Genomic DNA, 17,748 nt, shown 5'->3' on the forward strand with positions numbered 1-17,748 from the left:
TGGCTAATTATACTGCAAGCCATGATGAATATAGAGCCTGCAGATATCATGCACATACTTTAAGTAACATTTTAAGAGAGGAAGGGGAAAAACGGGCATTAAAAGATACACTTCAGCCATTTCCACCCTAAGCACAGCATTAAGCAACTAGTTAGCACCAGATACTGACCTTTAGGTCTCTGTGAACTATGCCATTAAGATGACAATGATTTACACTTTCTAGAATCTGCTGTATACAATGACTGTGAAGATACAAGGGCAGAACAGAAGGGGAAAACATTTTAAAGGCAAATTATTAACAATGCACAATAAAACAGAAAACATACACATACACAAAGACAGTTGCATGTATCAACCAGAATTGAACAACACTGTATTTAGACATAACATGCACACATTGGACATATAACAATGCTATGTGTCATGTAAACCAGAAAATATACTTATTATAAATACATGGAATTACAAACAGGAAAAACATGCATATTCCATGTTAAGTACGAGGGGCTAAAGCAGAATAAGTACATTTTCAACACTGTAGTTTGTTTCCATTTAAATAACTATTTTCACAATTAACCAAGGGTTGAACACAGTAGGGTTACGGAAATATGAATTAAGTGGGAAACATCAGAAAAAAAAATAGGAGCTATTTAAAGCTTGTAAAAAGAATAAAAGAAATCAAAGAAACTCTGCAGAATGACAACCCAAACTCAGCAGGCATTAATTAATGACTGCTTTGTTTGATGTCAAATGCAGAGCATTTATGTTGAAAACCAACACAGCTTTGAATAGTCTGTGAGGATGGTAAAATCCAGCATTATACAACACTAAAGTTTATAGTAAGCACAAGACACTATTGGTTCACCATGGCCGATTTGTATATCACAACACACGACAATGATGGTGTCAGGATACCTACAGTAATAATCACCAAACTGTAATAAATTAACCAGAATGTTTCAGCTTGTATAAATACATTTATTATATCATAAATATGTTCTAAAACAGAACTGAACCTGAAGTCTTTTGCTTGCCTTTAACCAGGGTTACTGTTTCTTTACTGACACCAGGCACATTTCCTCTTACTGACCCACAAGGATAAAACACAAGGCCTTCAATTCATAATGATGAGGAACTATTTCTCACCCACACCAAAACCAAGCCACTATCATCTCCATAATGGGACACAAGGGCTCTCAATGACAATAAGAATAGAGCACTATTTCTCCTACTGACACTAAGGATGGGACACTTTCGCCAAATCATGTCAATGATGAACACAAATGACCTCCAAACAATTTCTACTGTCATTGGCTATAGTCTTGTTATTTAGTTGGCAGGGTAATACAACTAGGTAAGGGGTGCCAGGGGTGTGAGTGCGCTGTTTAAGGCACTCATGATATTAAGCTTAAGAATCTAATTAATTACCCCTGTGTTAAAGACTAGTTAATTAACTTTAGGAAGCTCTTTTGTGCAGGGTCCTCACCTCCTCCTATGACATTAAAAATAATAATAATAATCATAAACAGTAAAGCTTGTATCTGTCTGTCATTTGCAACACCTACACCAGTAATATGTCAGAACTTTATAAATACTGTTTAATAATAATAACTTTGATTTTAGTGTGGCAGTAGGACTGCACTTTTAGGATCCAGAGTCCTGTTTTCTATTCGTGCAGTTGAAATAACTATGAATATTGTTCTTACCTAAACTATGTTTATACTTTAGTTTTAGAACATATATCTCTTATTTGGTATATTATAAAGTAAATTACCTGTTCAGATTTTTTTTCTTACTATTATAGGGCTAACAGCAGTTGCTGTCATTGTTACAGATCTAGTGGCTGATAGTTCTGCTGTAAACATTTTAAAATGGGAATTGTGTTATGGAAATGGATGGGAAAGGGTTTTTTGAGGATGAGTTAAAACCTCTGTAAGATTTTTAAAAGTTTAAAAAAAAAAAACATGTGACCTGCTCTGCACACACAAATGCCCAAACAAATGGATGATTGGCCAAACATGCCAGAAATAAAGCCAGGTATTGTTAATTTAGGAAAGTTTGCGGATGATTATTAACACAAAGGCCCTGATTATTAACACAAAAGCTCTCAAAGACTGGAGAAGATGAACTATCATTAATGAACATGGGTGAACCAGAAAACCCGAAATGGAACTAGTCCAGAATTGAAAACATTTACCAAAAAATAGCAATTTTTTTTTAACAAATCCATTACAGGTTTACTGGATAACTCAGGTTCTCCCATCATAGTCTATCTTTTCTAGTCTTGGAGAGTGCTAATAAATCAAGCCCATAATCTCCTTCCTAAGGCGAAAGCAGGTCTCTAATTCATTTGGAACAAAGCGCTCACCCCTGTGGTTAGGTAGGTGTACAGCGAATAGGCTGACTGGCCAGCCATCTTATAACTGCAAATACATGTCTCTGCAAAACCCAAACCTCAATTTACAAATGAAAGTAATCTACATGCCATTTTGTTTTACTTTATTGAATTTAAAGCTGAGTTTACCATAAAAGAAAAAAAAGGATATTTTGGAACATGAAAACACACATTAGTCATGATTATACTGTGTAATGTTAATGTACACAGAATAGATATATGCATATGGTATATGTCTATATAAATATTACATAAGTTTGATGACACTAATAAAAGGTGACAATATACAATTATTGATTGCAGTAAGGTATATTATTCTTAAAAATATGTTTCTATAAATAAATTTGTAAATGAATAATTAAATAAATTAATAATAAAAACATTTGTCTTATGGCAAATGCACATATCATATCACATCAACTCAAAACTTCTTCCATAAAAGAAAAAAAAAAAAAAAAAATCTATGACTGCCTAAACATAATAATTGAATAGAACAACTGTTCTACACTTTAAAGGAAAACTTGTATAATATATGGGATAATATCCTTCCTGTTCCTGTAAAATAAAAAGATTTTAGAGCCTCTGTGCCTCAAGGCTTATATAATTTTGCTCCAAAAGGCAGTGTCATGTCTTTTATTGCCTAATGGATTTTTTAGCCTTGTATTTTACTGAAACAGGTACATTATCCATATTACAAACTTATATGTATATAACAGACACATTCTTGAACATAAGAGGTACCATATACATATATGCATTAAAGAATCATTGTCACATCAATGACTACTACTGCATTCTGATGCATTTATTAGATAGCTGAAGTCACATGTAGGGAACTCAATGGCTGAGAAAAGAAAATGCATGACCATATTTAGTTCATGTTAGAAAATATAAAACTACAGAGTGAAACTCAAAACATTGGACATGAAACTGCTAGTTGTTTATTACATTTCAAGCAAATCTCTAGCCAAAATGATTTGTCACCCATCTTAACCAAAAGACACTTGAAGCCGTCAACAGGAGCAGTGAAAGGGTTTGACCTGTTAGTTTCAACTAGGACCCGCACAGAGAATATCACCAACAAGTCAAATTATATATATATATATATATATATATATATATATATATTTCTGTATCAGTGATTGTGCTACAATAGGTGAGAACTAATGTCAGAGATAGCCATTCAACTACAAGTACCTTAAAGGAAAATACAGCCCGTGACTGATTTCCTCCTGGGGGAAAAAAAGCTTATTGGCTATCGGCAGATGGAAGGTTGGCTGGCTAAACTATTGATGATTATGTATAAGGTGACTTACCCCACAATGAGACCAGACTCATTGTGGGGTACAACAAAATCTCAATCCAGGAAATGAGGGACAGTCTGCAGAGGCAATATTTAAATCTGCTTGTTGCTAACTCAGCGAACAATAATCTTGTGACTATTGGCACCACTATGTTAATAATACCGGTAGCTTAGCCCAATCTAATAAATTAGTAAAGTGAAAAGGGAGCATTTTTAGGAAAACTTGCTCTCTGAAAGAAAGACAAGTATGAGTACTGTAAAGTTTTTTTTTGTTTTTTTCATTAAAGCCTGACCTTTTTGTTATTGCAATGCAAACTTCAACGCCAGAATCTGACGGAAAACATATTCTTGCAGAATTTGAAATAGATTTGTCACAACTAAAGAGTTTCTTTTGTAGAATAAGTGTCATTTGTTTTTGTACACTGAGAAATAAAATTCACTTGTAAATACCTAGGACTCATGTGCACATAGCATTCTTCAGCAAACCAAATGTGCATGCAGATATGTTATTATTCTGCCTTCATTCACTGGAGCTGGCTAGGGGCTGTCCTCACATGCTAACCACATCAGAGTCCTGGTAGTAGGCAACATGTAGCCTTACTTTTAATATTATTTTCAAATAAAAGGTAAGCATCCCTCTTTATACTGAGGTGTTACCCCTGCTTCAGCTTTTGGAGCAGAAATAAAATCCACAAACAGAATGAGCAGAGTTTATAGAAAATACAGGTCTAATATGGCATGTCTCCGCAGAGTAGAGGGATTCAGTCACGTGTACTGTGGTATCAGAGCTGCCATACATTAAGAAAATCTCAGGCTGCAAGAATCATCACTTTCTCATTTAAGGACCATTTGTGGCTAGGGGGATGCAAGCCTCATATAAAAAAGATAAATGCATAGGCATGGACACCTGCAGCACCAATATCTATCTATCTTTTTTTTTTTTTTAATTATACATATAAATGGACCCTTACAATCCCTGACAAACTGTGTAACAGCTCTTCTAAGAAAATACCTAAATGAGTAGTGAACTGCAATTCCTCGTGGATAACATAGGAAGGAACACCTCCCAACATATTTTTCTATGTATACATTCCCTTGAATCTAGTTATACTGGTACTTACACGCGCAGGCTCCCTACTCTTCAGTGCAAAATCTTTTACTGCATGCACAGAGTAGGAAAAACTAAAATGTCTGTAAACTTACCTGGCATCTGCTTCACTATAATATTCTCTTGCTACGATATCTTCAAATAATTCTCCACCAGTAACTCTGTTAAGAAAAGGCAAAACAAGTAGCTTAATAAGTGTTTTAAAAATTGTTTTATTAAATAAAATAAACAAATGATATGGCCTTGTGTGTTAAAGACAGTTTTCTTAATTTCCAGTAGCAATACATACATATTTTTATGAGTTAGGGAAACAAGAAAATGTTCTAGCAAATGACTATTAGTTATATTGCCCTTTACCCTGAAGAATAAAAATAAGAAGGCTGGCTGCCAGGGGAATTAGGGTAAAGTGTTTTAGGGGGAGATTTTCATTTTCCAAAGAGAATTCTTTACATTTGCATTTACAAATTCAGAAGAACACTGTTTATTATATATTTTAATATAGTTTTTATATTTTAAGTAAATAACTGTACTTTTTACCTCTGTATCATTATTTTAAATTACAAGTGAATTACAGAAAGCACACAATAATGTCCATGACCTATATCCACTATACCCATCTATTAACAAGCATGTCATTTTGTGATTACAGCTAACTGTAGAACAAGCTGTGAATAACATTACATTGTAGGTTCCATGAAATCATTATCTGCTTTGACAAGACACATCTGGCACTTTGCTGGGTCTGCTGATCCTAGGAAGGCATTTCAAACAGACAACACAGATCTTTTACATAAGGTAATGGCTTATAACTTCAGACATCAAAAAAACCTATAAGGGTCCAACCCTTCCTACTTTGTACTGCAAACATCAAGTGAGGTTTTGGGTAGATAGATGAAAGGGGTTGCCAGGATGATGTGCATAGTAAGCTAAGGTAATTCCCACATGTGATGGTGAGCTTCCATGGTTAAAAAACTGAAATCCAGTAAATAAAAGGAGCAGGCCTGGGGCAGTAAGGCAGATAGATGACACCAGTTGTGCATCAGCTAGGAAATTTTCCAGCCATCACACTGTGAAAAGATCATGGTGTCCAGTGCAATCAAAGTAAGCAATTTCAGTACAGGTTCATGCTAAAAAGAAAGGGACAATTTTTAAAACATCTATTTTGACAGATTAGTTATCCACAGTCATCGTTGTCAGCGCCTTTATTATCATCAGCCATCCTCAGTTGTTGTCTGAATCTTCATCACCATCAGTTGTTGTCCTCATCGCTGTTATCTTGTATTTATGAAACTACAACATTTTGCAGTGCTTTACACAGAGGCCATAATCATATCACTAACTGCCCCGCTCCAATCTAATCCATTTAATGCGCATTGCAAAGCTATAAAACTGCCCATGAACAGAGCTGTCCCACCTCCTTATTTTGTTAGCAGGGGACCAATTAGAAGATGCGATATTGATAGTTGTTTTGAGTGTGAAAAGAAAAGATCCATTCATATGATTTTACACAAACCCTTTTAGTGTGTATTCTTGGTTAAAATGTATTTGCAAAATAAAGAGTTTGCATAAACAGTGAAAACTGTTGTAATGGACCTAAAAACCGATTAAAAACATTTTAAAGATTTAAATGGATCTCCCATTTACTAGGAGACACCCTCCTCGTTTCACTGGCAGAAATGGCCAACATGCAGCCAACAACTCCCTGAGCTGTTTACAATTAAAAGAGATGTGTATAGACCTGTTGGGTGGTTGGGTTGGGGGGGGGGGATAATATTGCTATGACTTGAATAAAATTATAGACAGGCAATATATACTGGAAATAAATTACATATCTAAATGTTTCAGCACATGATGGAACTGATTTTTCCTGTTCTGGAGCTGCAAAGTTGTGCTTACATTTAGCATTCTCTTCTGATAATTCTAAAGCTCAACTGGAAGTATGTACTGCTATGAAGAAATGGATATCCTGCTGCATAGATTTTTATATTGTAATGGATTTTTTTACACCGCAGTTGTTCTCTTTTTGTTTTCAATGCTTCAAACTAATGTCTTTTGTCTGATTGACAAAGGTTAAAAGATCCTTTGAACAAAGCTTTTATCTCCTATTCAGGCATTGATTTTTCTCCTGAAATAGGCACACTCAATAGGAGTTATTTAATCTTGTATTGCATGGTGGCAAGTGATTCAGGGACTGTTCTAAACATAGCCACAGATCATCTGCTACTGATAATATTGTTAAACAGAAATAAATTACAACTCAGTAAATTATGCGTTTTTATTATTAAAGTTACCTGTATTAGCTTATATTAAAACTGTAGACTTGTGAACCACAGCCTAAACAATTACCAAATCCAATTACTTTGTGATGTTCAAGTCTAAAAAATTAACAAGAAACAACTTCCTTTATTTTCCTTCAAACACAGTAAATTACATGGCAGGTTCCAGGAACAAATTTAAATATTGTCAATCAGTGGGCAGGACTAGCTCATCTTGAGCAATTGGCAACTCTGCTCTAAACACAGGAGAGATGCTGCATCGTTGTCACACAGGAAGCAGAATAGGGTGGACTTCACAGGCAGCATCAAAAGGTATTTGCATGACATTACTGGAGAACTAAGAAAAAACTGTACGTCCAATAACATTTACAATCAATAGTCAAATCATTTTTTTTTAATAGTTCTACTTTAATGTGCCACACATGGCATTACCAATAATTCCATGTTCAGAGTCGCTTATATCATGTATTTTCATGTTCAAAACCCATTGCTGTCTCTGCACCTTCCAATTTTTTCAACTTGTTTATAAATTAGGTTTGAACTGCAAAGTTCCTGATGTTGTGTAAATGTGATGGTGCTCAACCCAGGCTTTTCATTTAGGACGGATAGGAAGAAATTGTAGGTGGGTGGCAGCCCCTGTATTGTAACCTAGCTCTTTAGTAACCGCCCAAAAGCAGCCGAGTGGTTACCAAAAAATGCTGGGTGGTGTGGGGAGAGAAGAGAAGGGAACACTGTGTTATCTACAAAAGAATCAACATTAGCTGGTACAGCGTCAGTAACTGAGCTGTAGTTACTTGTGTAGACACTGAACCAAATAAAAACCAAGGTACACACTTTCTTTTACCTGAAAGAAATGAGAAACTACATCCACTATAAACTCAAGGCACAAAATGTGCCAGTCACTATTAACATTCAATGACAAGACATGCCAATACAATTCATTTGACTACATCTATATTGCTCATAAATCTGATGACAATTGCCTGAGCTGCAAGAGTGAGAAAGGCTCATGTACATATATTTTTGGAATGCCTCCTATCCCAGGTGACTAAAATTTTTCACAAAATTTTAAAGACACCTCTCGACACAACTGCATCTTGGGCAGATATTGTCTGGGCCAGAATATAATGGGAAGTGTCCCTAAAAACATGGCAAAACAAAATTTTGGAAAAAGGGCAATATTCAAAGTTTTGCCCATATAATGCTGGTAAATGAATGTAATTTTTTCTTTTCTGGACAATAGAGTATGAAATTCCAAGGTAATTAGCAATTTTTAAAATACTTTAACAACCAAACATGGCATTACTAATCATTCCATGTTCAGAGTCGCTTATATCATGTGTTTTAATAATTTAAGTATCAAACAGTAACTAAACCCTATCTGCAAATATTACATGTACAGTTTCCATTCCATTATTTACTGGTTACTAAACTGGCTACTATGTCTATTGAGACGAACAGATTGCTGCAGTTTAAATGTGTAATTACAAGTAATAGACCCTGGAATCCATAAAACTCCACCTATGAGGAAAACGTGCAGATTTTCAAAGAAAATAAAAAGCCACTCGAAGAATGATCTTGTAAACTTTTTTTAACAAAGTTTAAAGAAAATCATTTTTACAAAGCAAAATTTATTTATATGAATAAAAAGCATTCTAAGTCATATAGCTTTTAGAATTCAGAGCTTCCAAGGATTTAAAGAATACATCAAAGTTAAATAAATGCAATATTCTAGCACAGATATGTTTAACATACTGTCTTATCTCACAGATGCAGTCAGCCATGTTTAGAGGAAATGACAGACAACAAATAGCAAACAAACACACTATGAAGACTGGTGGATTTATATTTCCAGAGACATCTAGATAGCAGCCAGGGAAAGCTATGTATAGATCTAAAAGGTTCAGAACACATAGGCAGCTGGGGGGAGTGTGCTTTAATAGTGAGATAATTTCTGCCTTATTTCCATAATGGATGCAATCCAGAATTATGTAGTCCTTTCATCCCCAACCTTACCATTCCTACTCTACCCCTTTTATTTATTGGATTTCACTTATATCAATCATGGAGGCTCAACATAATGTGAATCTTACCTAGTGCAGTCTGCATGTAAATGACTGCCTACTACCTACCTACCTACTTCTCCATACTGATAAGCACCTATAAAGGTATTTTTATTTATCCCAAGCACCAGCCCACTGAAGAGCCATCAGTTCTGATAGAAGCAGAGAGGTACTGGGGCAGGTTACGTTAATTTTTTAGGAAGGGTTGTGTAGCACCATGTTAACCCCATCCACCAGGATTCATATCCAATCAGTGTGCAGAGACCCAAAGTTCACATCATTGTGTATAATTTTACTGCACATCAATTATACACAAAGTTCACACATTCTGTATAAAAAAGGTAAGCAGTTAGATTTTTTAAAGTTGTAAAGAGGAAGAGGCAGAGGAAGAAAGGCAAAATCTAAGCAACTAAAACTTCAACTTTAGATGTACACAATTTTAGCCACAGTATAGTACACATATATATGGTACTATATATGTGTACTATATACTATATACTATATACATATATATGGTCCTAAAAACACATATTCCTAATTGTCATACAGTATAGGGTATATTTTTATACAACCTTCATAGTAATCTGTTCAAAGTAAACAGAGATGTATTTTATTGTACTTGAAAGGTAAAAAGTAGATATAGGTGCACATATGACTACTCCCCCACCTCCTAGATTGTCAGCCCTTCGGGGCAGGGTCCTTCCCTCCTGTGTCACTGTCTTTATTCGTCTGTCATTTCCAACGCCTATTTAAGTTACAGCGCTGCATAATATGTTGGCGCTATATAAATCCTGTTTATTATTAATAATAATAATATTAATAATAATAATAATAATAATATAGTGTTAATCAGTAGTTTATTAAAAGATGTGAATCTCTACCTTCCACTAGATGACTCTGTTCCCATTTTAATTCACAAATTTTATTAGTGTAATTCTTAGTGATTGAAAACATTCATGGCGTCGTCTTGTGGAAAAAGGGGGAATGGCTTCACTATCATCCCCATGTATCTGTACTATGTTTGCCTATGTTACCTATCTATTCAATTAACTGTATGCTAATTAAAAATAATTATTTCCTATATCCCTATTCAACCAAGGATTCACTATGCAAATGTGTTTTTTCCTTACAAAATATGCCTTAAACCAGGGGTGTCAAACTCAAATAACACATTGGGCCTAAAACTTAGAGAAAGTTGCGGGCCAACCTTGAAATTTATTGAACAAATTGAGGCGGGCTAAATCTTATGAGTGGCCTGCCGCTGGAACTCCCCCTTCATTGAAATAGCACCACTACAATTCCTTGCATTACTTGCGTCTATAAAACAGTCCAATGCAGGGCCACGCATAGGCAGAGAGCCCGCTGGTCTATAGACACGAGTGATGGTGAACTGCAGGGGGGGTGGTGCACATTAAGGAGAGAAGAAAAACATAAAATTTAGGTAAATTTTATGGCTAGTTTTTACTAAGGAGGACACTCCTCACTTAAAACAGTACAGTCTCCTCCACATGAGATGAAATATGGTGATGCACTTTGCTTAGCTTTCAAAATCATTCCAATGATAAAGAGTCTATCTGTAAAGACGAGCTGAAAGTTATTCTTCTGTAGGTTCTATATTGTATACTAAATTAGCAGGCACTTTCAGTGCTGGTTTTAGGGAAACAATACCATCATTTAGAAAAACCTATTTCAAAAGACTCAAAAAAAAAAAAAAAAAAAGCTACAGGGTGTTTGCAGAATACCTACAAACATTTCAAAATGTCTATAATCAAGCAGCATTCATCTTATGCTTATGACAAGCAGAATGGGCCAGGTAGCCATACACACGAGATGAGATGTATTTTTGTATTTGTGTGTGTCTGTGTACATGAAAAAAGTTGTTTCTATACCTCCAATACATTAGTTCAATATTTTATGAGGAATGACAGGAACACATTAAAGCACCCCTTTTATTTGCAATACAACTCATTACTCACACAACCGGTGAACAAAACTAAATTGAACCCTGTGACCTCGCTTTTCCCCTATTGGGTGCTACCATCTTGTTCCTCAAACAGTCTATAGATGGTAAGGTCAGGTTTTGTGTTGTTCCTGGGGCAGTTTTAGTTAACTACTGTGTTAAATACATATTAATAATTGTGTATTGTACAGGTACAGAGGCGGTAACAGACAGGTGCAGATGCAGAGGTTTTTAAGGGGGGATTAATGCAATGATGCATTGTGGTGACAAGAAGTAAGATGCCCTGTAAGGAAGTGGGGGGCAGATGGTGATGCACTTCCGTGATCTTTTATCTGTACTACACATGTGCACATTATTTTTTGGTACTACCAGGATGCTACAGTGGTCTTGCAAATCACAATACACATGCTCGTAACAATATTATCCTCAAAGAACACTGAACAGAAATGGGAATCTTTTAAGTCTGTTCCACAAAGGCATACTGAAAAATATATATTTTAATGGGTAATAAGTTTAAGAGGCTAAAATTAAAACCTATGTGGCTCACAGCTGATGCTAAAAAAGCCATAAAGAACAAGAAAAGTGCATTCCAAAAATAAAAAAATTATGGATAACCTTCATCGTTTGAAAACTATAAAGAATATAAAATGTGCAAAAATTCAAAATGATAGGCAAACCACCAACATTTTTTAAAAATATATTAATAGCAAAAAGATCAGATATGAACATGTAGGCCCCTTAAAGGATGACTCTGGGTAACTGTCGATAAAGAAAAGGCAGATTTACTAAACACTTTTTTTAGAGTCCAAATCACAATAGCAATGTGCCTGCCTTAATTAAGTCACAATGGCTCAGAATTCATATGACTGAGAAACAGCTGGGTAAGATTAAGTTTGACAAGGCACCAGGACCTGATGGATTACATCCACGTGTCCTCAAAGAGCTGAGGTTGGTTATTGCAAAGCCATTAATTCTAATTTTAGAGACTCTTTAGTCACTGGCAAGGTACCGATGGATTGGCGTAAGGCCAATGTTGTTCCTATCTTCAAAAAGGGAGCAAAGTCGCTACCAGGTAACTACAGACCAGTTAGTTTGTTGTCCATAGTTGGAAAGGTCCTGGAGAGTTTGATAAAGAACCACATAGAAGAGTTTCTGCTACAAAATATTTTAAGCGATAGTCAGCATGGCTTCAAGAAAGATCGAAGTTGTCAAACAAAGTTACTCTTTTTTTATGAGGAAGTAAGTAAACAGGTAGACAGTGGAGTAGCAGTTGATATAGTGCACATGGACTTTGCTAAAGCATTTGACACCGTACCGCACAGACGGTTAATATGCAAGTTAGGGTCAAAAGGTTTAGAAAAGTCAATCTGTAATTGGATAGAGAACTGGCTTAAAGACCACATGCAGAGAGTTGAAATTAATGATTTACACTCTGAATGGTCTATGGTTATTAGTGGTGTACCCCAGGGTTGAGTGTTGGGACCTTTACGGTTTAACATCTTTATAAATGATATAGAGTTTAGGATAAAAAGTACCATTTCTGTGTTTGCAGATGACACCAAGCTATGTAATTGAATTAGGTCCATACAGGATGTCTATAATCTACAAGCAGACCTGGATGTACTATTTGATTGCGCAGCCAAGTGGCAAATGACATTTATTATAGATAATTGTAAAGTTATGCACTTGGGTGCTAACAACATGCATGCTTCATACTGTCTAGGGGCAATACATTTGGGCAAGTCAGAAAAAGAAAAGGATTTAGGGGTTCTGGTAGATCATAGACTTAATAACAGCATGTAATGTCAAGCATGCACTAAATGCACTAAAGCTAGCAAGTATTTTCTTGCATTAAAAGAGGAATAGACTGCAGAGATGGAGACATAATCCTGCCCCTGTACAAAGCATTGGTCAGACCACATCTGGAATATACAGTCCAGTTTTGGGCACCAGTTCACAAAAAGGACATTGTGGAATTGGAGAGAGTGCAGAGAGGGGCAACTAAACTAATAAAAGAATGAAGGAGCTAACCTATGAGGAGAGATTAGCTGAACTGAATCTATTCTCCCTTGAGAAGAGAAGTTTTAGAGGGGATATGATCACCCTGTATAAATATATAAATGGTCCATATAGAGAACTCCCTTCCAAATTATTCACTTTGAGATCATTACGACGAACAAGAGGGCACTCTTTGTGTCTGGAGGAAAAGAAGTTTAAACTCCGGATAAGGAAGGGATTCTTCACTGTAAAGTCTATGAAAATGTGGAATCGGCTCCCTCAGGAAGTACCGGTAGTTTCAGCAACTACTATAGATTGCTTTAAGAAAAAGCTGGATGTTTTTCTAGATGCAAAGATTATAACTGGGTATTAAGGCTTTAAAGTAAAGACAACAGAGACTATTGATCCAGGGAACATCCGATTGCCTCATGAAATCAGGAAGGAATTTTTTCCCCTGATAAAGCAAATTGTACCAGGGTTTTTTTGCCTTCCTCTGGACCAACTATGTCTTATAGGGTTTTATATCTGGGATATGTTTATTTTCCTAATGGTTGAACTTGATTGACTTTTTTCAATCTAACCTACTATGTAACCATGTAACAAAATGCTCTTGGTGGGAACAAATCCTTGACAGCTCACAGAAAAGTTTTCTGCTAAATACTACATAAAAGTGTTGGCATTGTGCCTGTATTCTTCAGCAAATTCGATTTAGATGCCATGTTATATCCCAAGTATATTGTGCCAACTTGATTCAAGAGAATGACATGCTGGTGCTGCAAGTGCTGACAGACAATAGATATGAGTTGGTTCTGCCAAACTATGTTTTCCATTGACATGACAGGGTGTACCCTGATTAGGTACATAAGGGAGTTTTACAGAACAATACAAACATTTAGAAGAAGCTGTATGGGAAATGCAAGATGTTGTTATCACTGTGGAGACATAGTTTAATAAAATAAATATATCAACTTTGTATTTCACATGAACATGCAAATTGCACAGGAAATCTTTTCCCCACCAAAAAAAAATAAATAAAAACAATACAAATTGGGGTCATGAGCCAGGTACTCAGAGTGCCTGAAAGCAGCTGCTGGTGCTTTTTTAAACTTTTTTTTTTAAAAAAAAAGGCAAATTTAGCATATGTTTACTGGACCTTAAAGTCACTTCCCCAAACATTCTGAACAGAACGTATACTTAAAAGAAAAAATATATATATACTAACATCTTCGCTCATATCACATAATGCTGCAAATGTGACATATCTGAGACAGATAACCTGCAGAGTCCTCTGCTGACCTCAGTTGGTCCTAAAAGTAAAATAAAGAGCAGGGGGGGGGGGTATGACTAAGCTCAAAAGAAAACATACAATGCAACACTTCCAGAAATATTTGTTTGGGAAAACACTTTAACAGGGTATGCTTTGTTAAAAAAAAAAGCTGGGTAAAAATAAGGGCCGCCATTGGTGACTTCTGGCTTAGAGTAACTGAACTTTAAGGATCAGAATGTCATGCATGCAATTGTTTTTTTCAGAAGAAAGAAGTAAAAGGCTTAGACTACATTAATGACAACCAAACTAAAATCTCTCAACTATAACAGGGTGAGAATAGGACACTTGGGAACTATTGTTGGGACATTAGATTGTGAGTTCCTTTGAGGGACAGTTAGTGACACAACTATTGACTTTGTACAGGGCTGCATAATATGATGGCGCTATATAAATACTGTGTAATAATAGTAACAATAATAATAATAATAATATTAAAAGGCAGCCAACTGTTTCAGTTTTAGTACAGATTTCCTTTAAATTGAACATATCATTGTCACTACTGTTTTGAGTAAAAAAATAAAAGTACCTCCTGCTTGTCATGAGCAAAAGCATAATTTTATTATTCCAGGATTGAGAAGCCCAACCAAAGTATAAGACTACCAGAAAAACTGTAGATGTTTCACATAACTAGAGACTGCAGTTGTTGAAACTAAAGCCCCACACAGACATCAGATAGATGTCAGATTACTGAAACTGGAAATGGCCTTTTGGGATTGTCTCTAATTACTAATGAAAAAAGGAGTGTTGTAAACACAGTGCTGTTTGGGGGGAAGCAGGATTAGTGAACGGCACCCTGCTGTGTTCACCTCCATAGGAAAAGATGGTTTATCAGCCTGCCAGGGTGAATTGATCAACAACGTCACGGGATCACTGTACACAGCCCACACCCAAGAAATGGTCATTTGTCTCTGCCGACAATCATCTAAACTGTATACAAAGCTTTAGATAGACCTCCAATACCTGGTTTGACAAAAGACAGGGTGGAGAGATTGCAAGATTCCTTTCCCACTGTTATTATGAGTGGCAGCTGTAGTTCTTGCTTGAACATGGACATCAGTGTCTATGATATCTTTAAGATGTACTAAAGAACAATAAATATTTTTTATCAGGACTCAAACATTACAAAATAAGGCTATGCATACATGTTCAATAATTGTCGTTGGAAAGGATCTTTCACAATCCTTTCCAACAACTAACAACTGAATGATGCACATATAGCACCATTCTGCTCTATGGAGAGGGGAGGGGCAGAATGACGGAGCGGCACCATGCTGCACTCTCTCATCCTTCACTTCCATTTCGATTAATCGTCCTCCATCGTCCGTGGATCTGCCAGAACGGTAGTTCGATGGACGACGAGCCCTGTACACACAAAGATTCTCGTCTGATATCGGCCCTGAGCCGATTATAGGACAAGAACCATTGCACAAGTGTACCTAGCCTAAAGTCATTTAGGGTAAAAATGCCAATAAGAAAGAAGATTGTATCTCAGACCAAACAGTCAAACGAGGTTGATGCAAAAAAACGGCCCAACCCTAACATAACTACAACACAGACTTGAACCTTAATCATCCCAATTTCAATCACAGAGTCCACATTTTCAGACACTGGATAAACAAATATGGTTGGAAGAATAACATTTGGAATCAAAATGGTTTCTTACTTATCTCGTAAGGAATATAGTTTCCTGATTTTAAAGAGAATTTATTGAATAGTGTGCATATGCCAGACAAAAAATAACCAAATTGCTAAAATAAAAAAATGCTAAACTAACGTTAAATTGCCTTACATTTCAGCTGAACTCCAGCTTCAGGATTCTTTCCTGTACTGAGATTGATTATACTACTTTCACTACACAGCTATGTACAGAATACTGCTGTACATTCCCATCAGCCATGATCTTCCTGCATTACACATATATAAACGGAGACCCACTGATGACATGCCTTGGTTCATAAGATGGTCATACAAATAGAAAGGTTTCATTAAAAAGTTTATGAGAGAGAAAGGAGAATCAGATTAAAAGTCAACTTTAAATGAAGTAATATGAAGTGAAACTTTTAAAAATATGCTGGATTAGGAATACTTGGCCTACAAATTCATACTGTACACACTAGAGTTTCTAAAGTACTAACAAACAGGTCTCTACAGCCTTCATGTATTTCAGTTAGAGTGGCTTTGTAGGCAAAGTGCATGTGTTTTGTGGTGGTGAGGAGTTATGTAGAGCTTCCCTAGATCCTTTGACAACTATCTAAAATGAAAATGATCAAAGCCATTAACCTCCCAAGCGGTTAATTTCCTTCCGGTTTTATAAGTCTAAAAGCGGTACATTGTTTTTCATGAAAATTTATTTTACAGTACAATATATTAGTATGAGTATAATAAAGTTTGAAACACAAAATCATGTAAAAACAATAAATTGAATAAACTAAAAAATCTATAATTTAAAAAAAAAAAATGTTTTTTTTAATTTTTCTTTAAAAAATACATATTACACTCATACTAATATCTATACTGTAAAATAAATGTTCTTGAAAACAATGTACTGCTTTTACACATATAAATCCAATGTATTGCATACAATACAGTTATTTGGTATTGAATGCAATACAAATGGATTTTGAATTACCCGCCCCGCCGGCAACGTACACACGCACTGATGTCAGCGGGAACTCCCTGGTGACTGATCGGGTGCAGAAGCCGGCCGGAGGAAGAAGACGGAGACTACGGCGATGGACGGCGCGGGACGCCAGCGGATGAGGTAAGGCTGTTTTTTACTATTACCCCCCATAGGTTTACCTACCCCGAGTAGCAAGGATTACTTCGGCATTTTATCACTGCTGGACATAGGGTGATCGCACATCACTGGGGATCCCTCAATGCCGCTACTTTGGTGGAATGGCTAAAAGAAATGGATGATATTCTCTATATGGATCAACAAATATGTTGGGAAGAATTAGGCTCCCAAGGCCAAATGTCTTGGGATATGTGGGAAATGTTTAGGGGTTCCAACGATTTGAAATCTTATCTCACCTAATGGGACATTTTATTTGATTTTTCATCTGTTTGAGATAGCCCAATGCGCAATGATTTAATACATTGTGTTTTTGGAATGTCTGATAAATGTAATGGAGATTGATACTCACTATTTATATATGTACAACTATTATTATGTTATGCTAGCAACCTGTGCTACATGCTTTGCTCTTCCTATTCCTTTTTCTTCCCACTTCTTTTTCCTTTTCTTCTTTTTTTTCTCCTCTCCACTCTTTTCCCTCCCTCCCCCCCCCCTCCTCCTCTCTCCCGACCTTGCTTTCC

The 17,748-nt window shown here is 36.0% G+C and overlaps 1 protein-coding gene across 4 annotated transcripts in view; it reads right to left on the bottom strand.

Moving 5' to 3' along the window:
• CAMK2D (calcium/calmodulin dependent protein kinase II delta) overlaps positions 1 to 17,748 on the bottom strand; it is a gene marked incomplete in the record, with an annotated part of 124,599 nt that overhangs the window by 47,204 nt on the left and 59,647 nt on the right. For 3 of the 4 annotated variants that reach the window (XM_072405758.1, XM_072405761.1, XM_072405762.1), the window contains 2 exon segments: positions 170 to 242; positions 4,902 to 4,967. In XM_072405758.1, coding sequence (XP_072261859.1) covers positions 170 to 242; positions 4,902 to 4,967 — 139 coding nt within the window. 4 annotated transcript variants of the gene reach the window in all.

This window comes from Pyxicephalus adspersus, chromosome 3, assembly GCF_032062135.1.
Source record: "Pyxicephalus adspersus chromosome 3, UCB_Pads_2.0, whole genome shotgun sequence".
Lineage (NCBI taxonomy): Eukaryota > Metazoa > Chordata > Amphibia > Anura > Pyxicephalidae > Pyxicephalus > Pyxicephalus adspersus.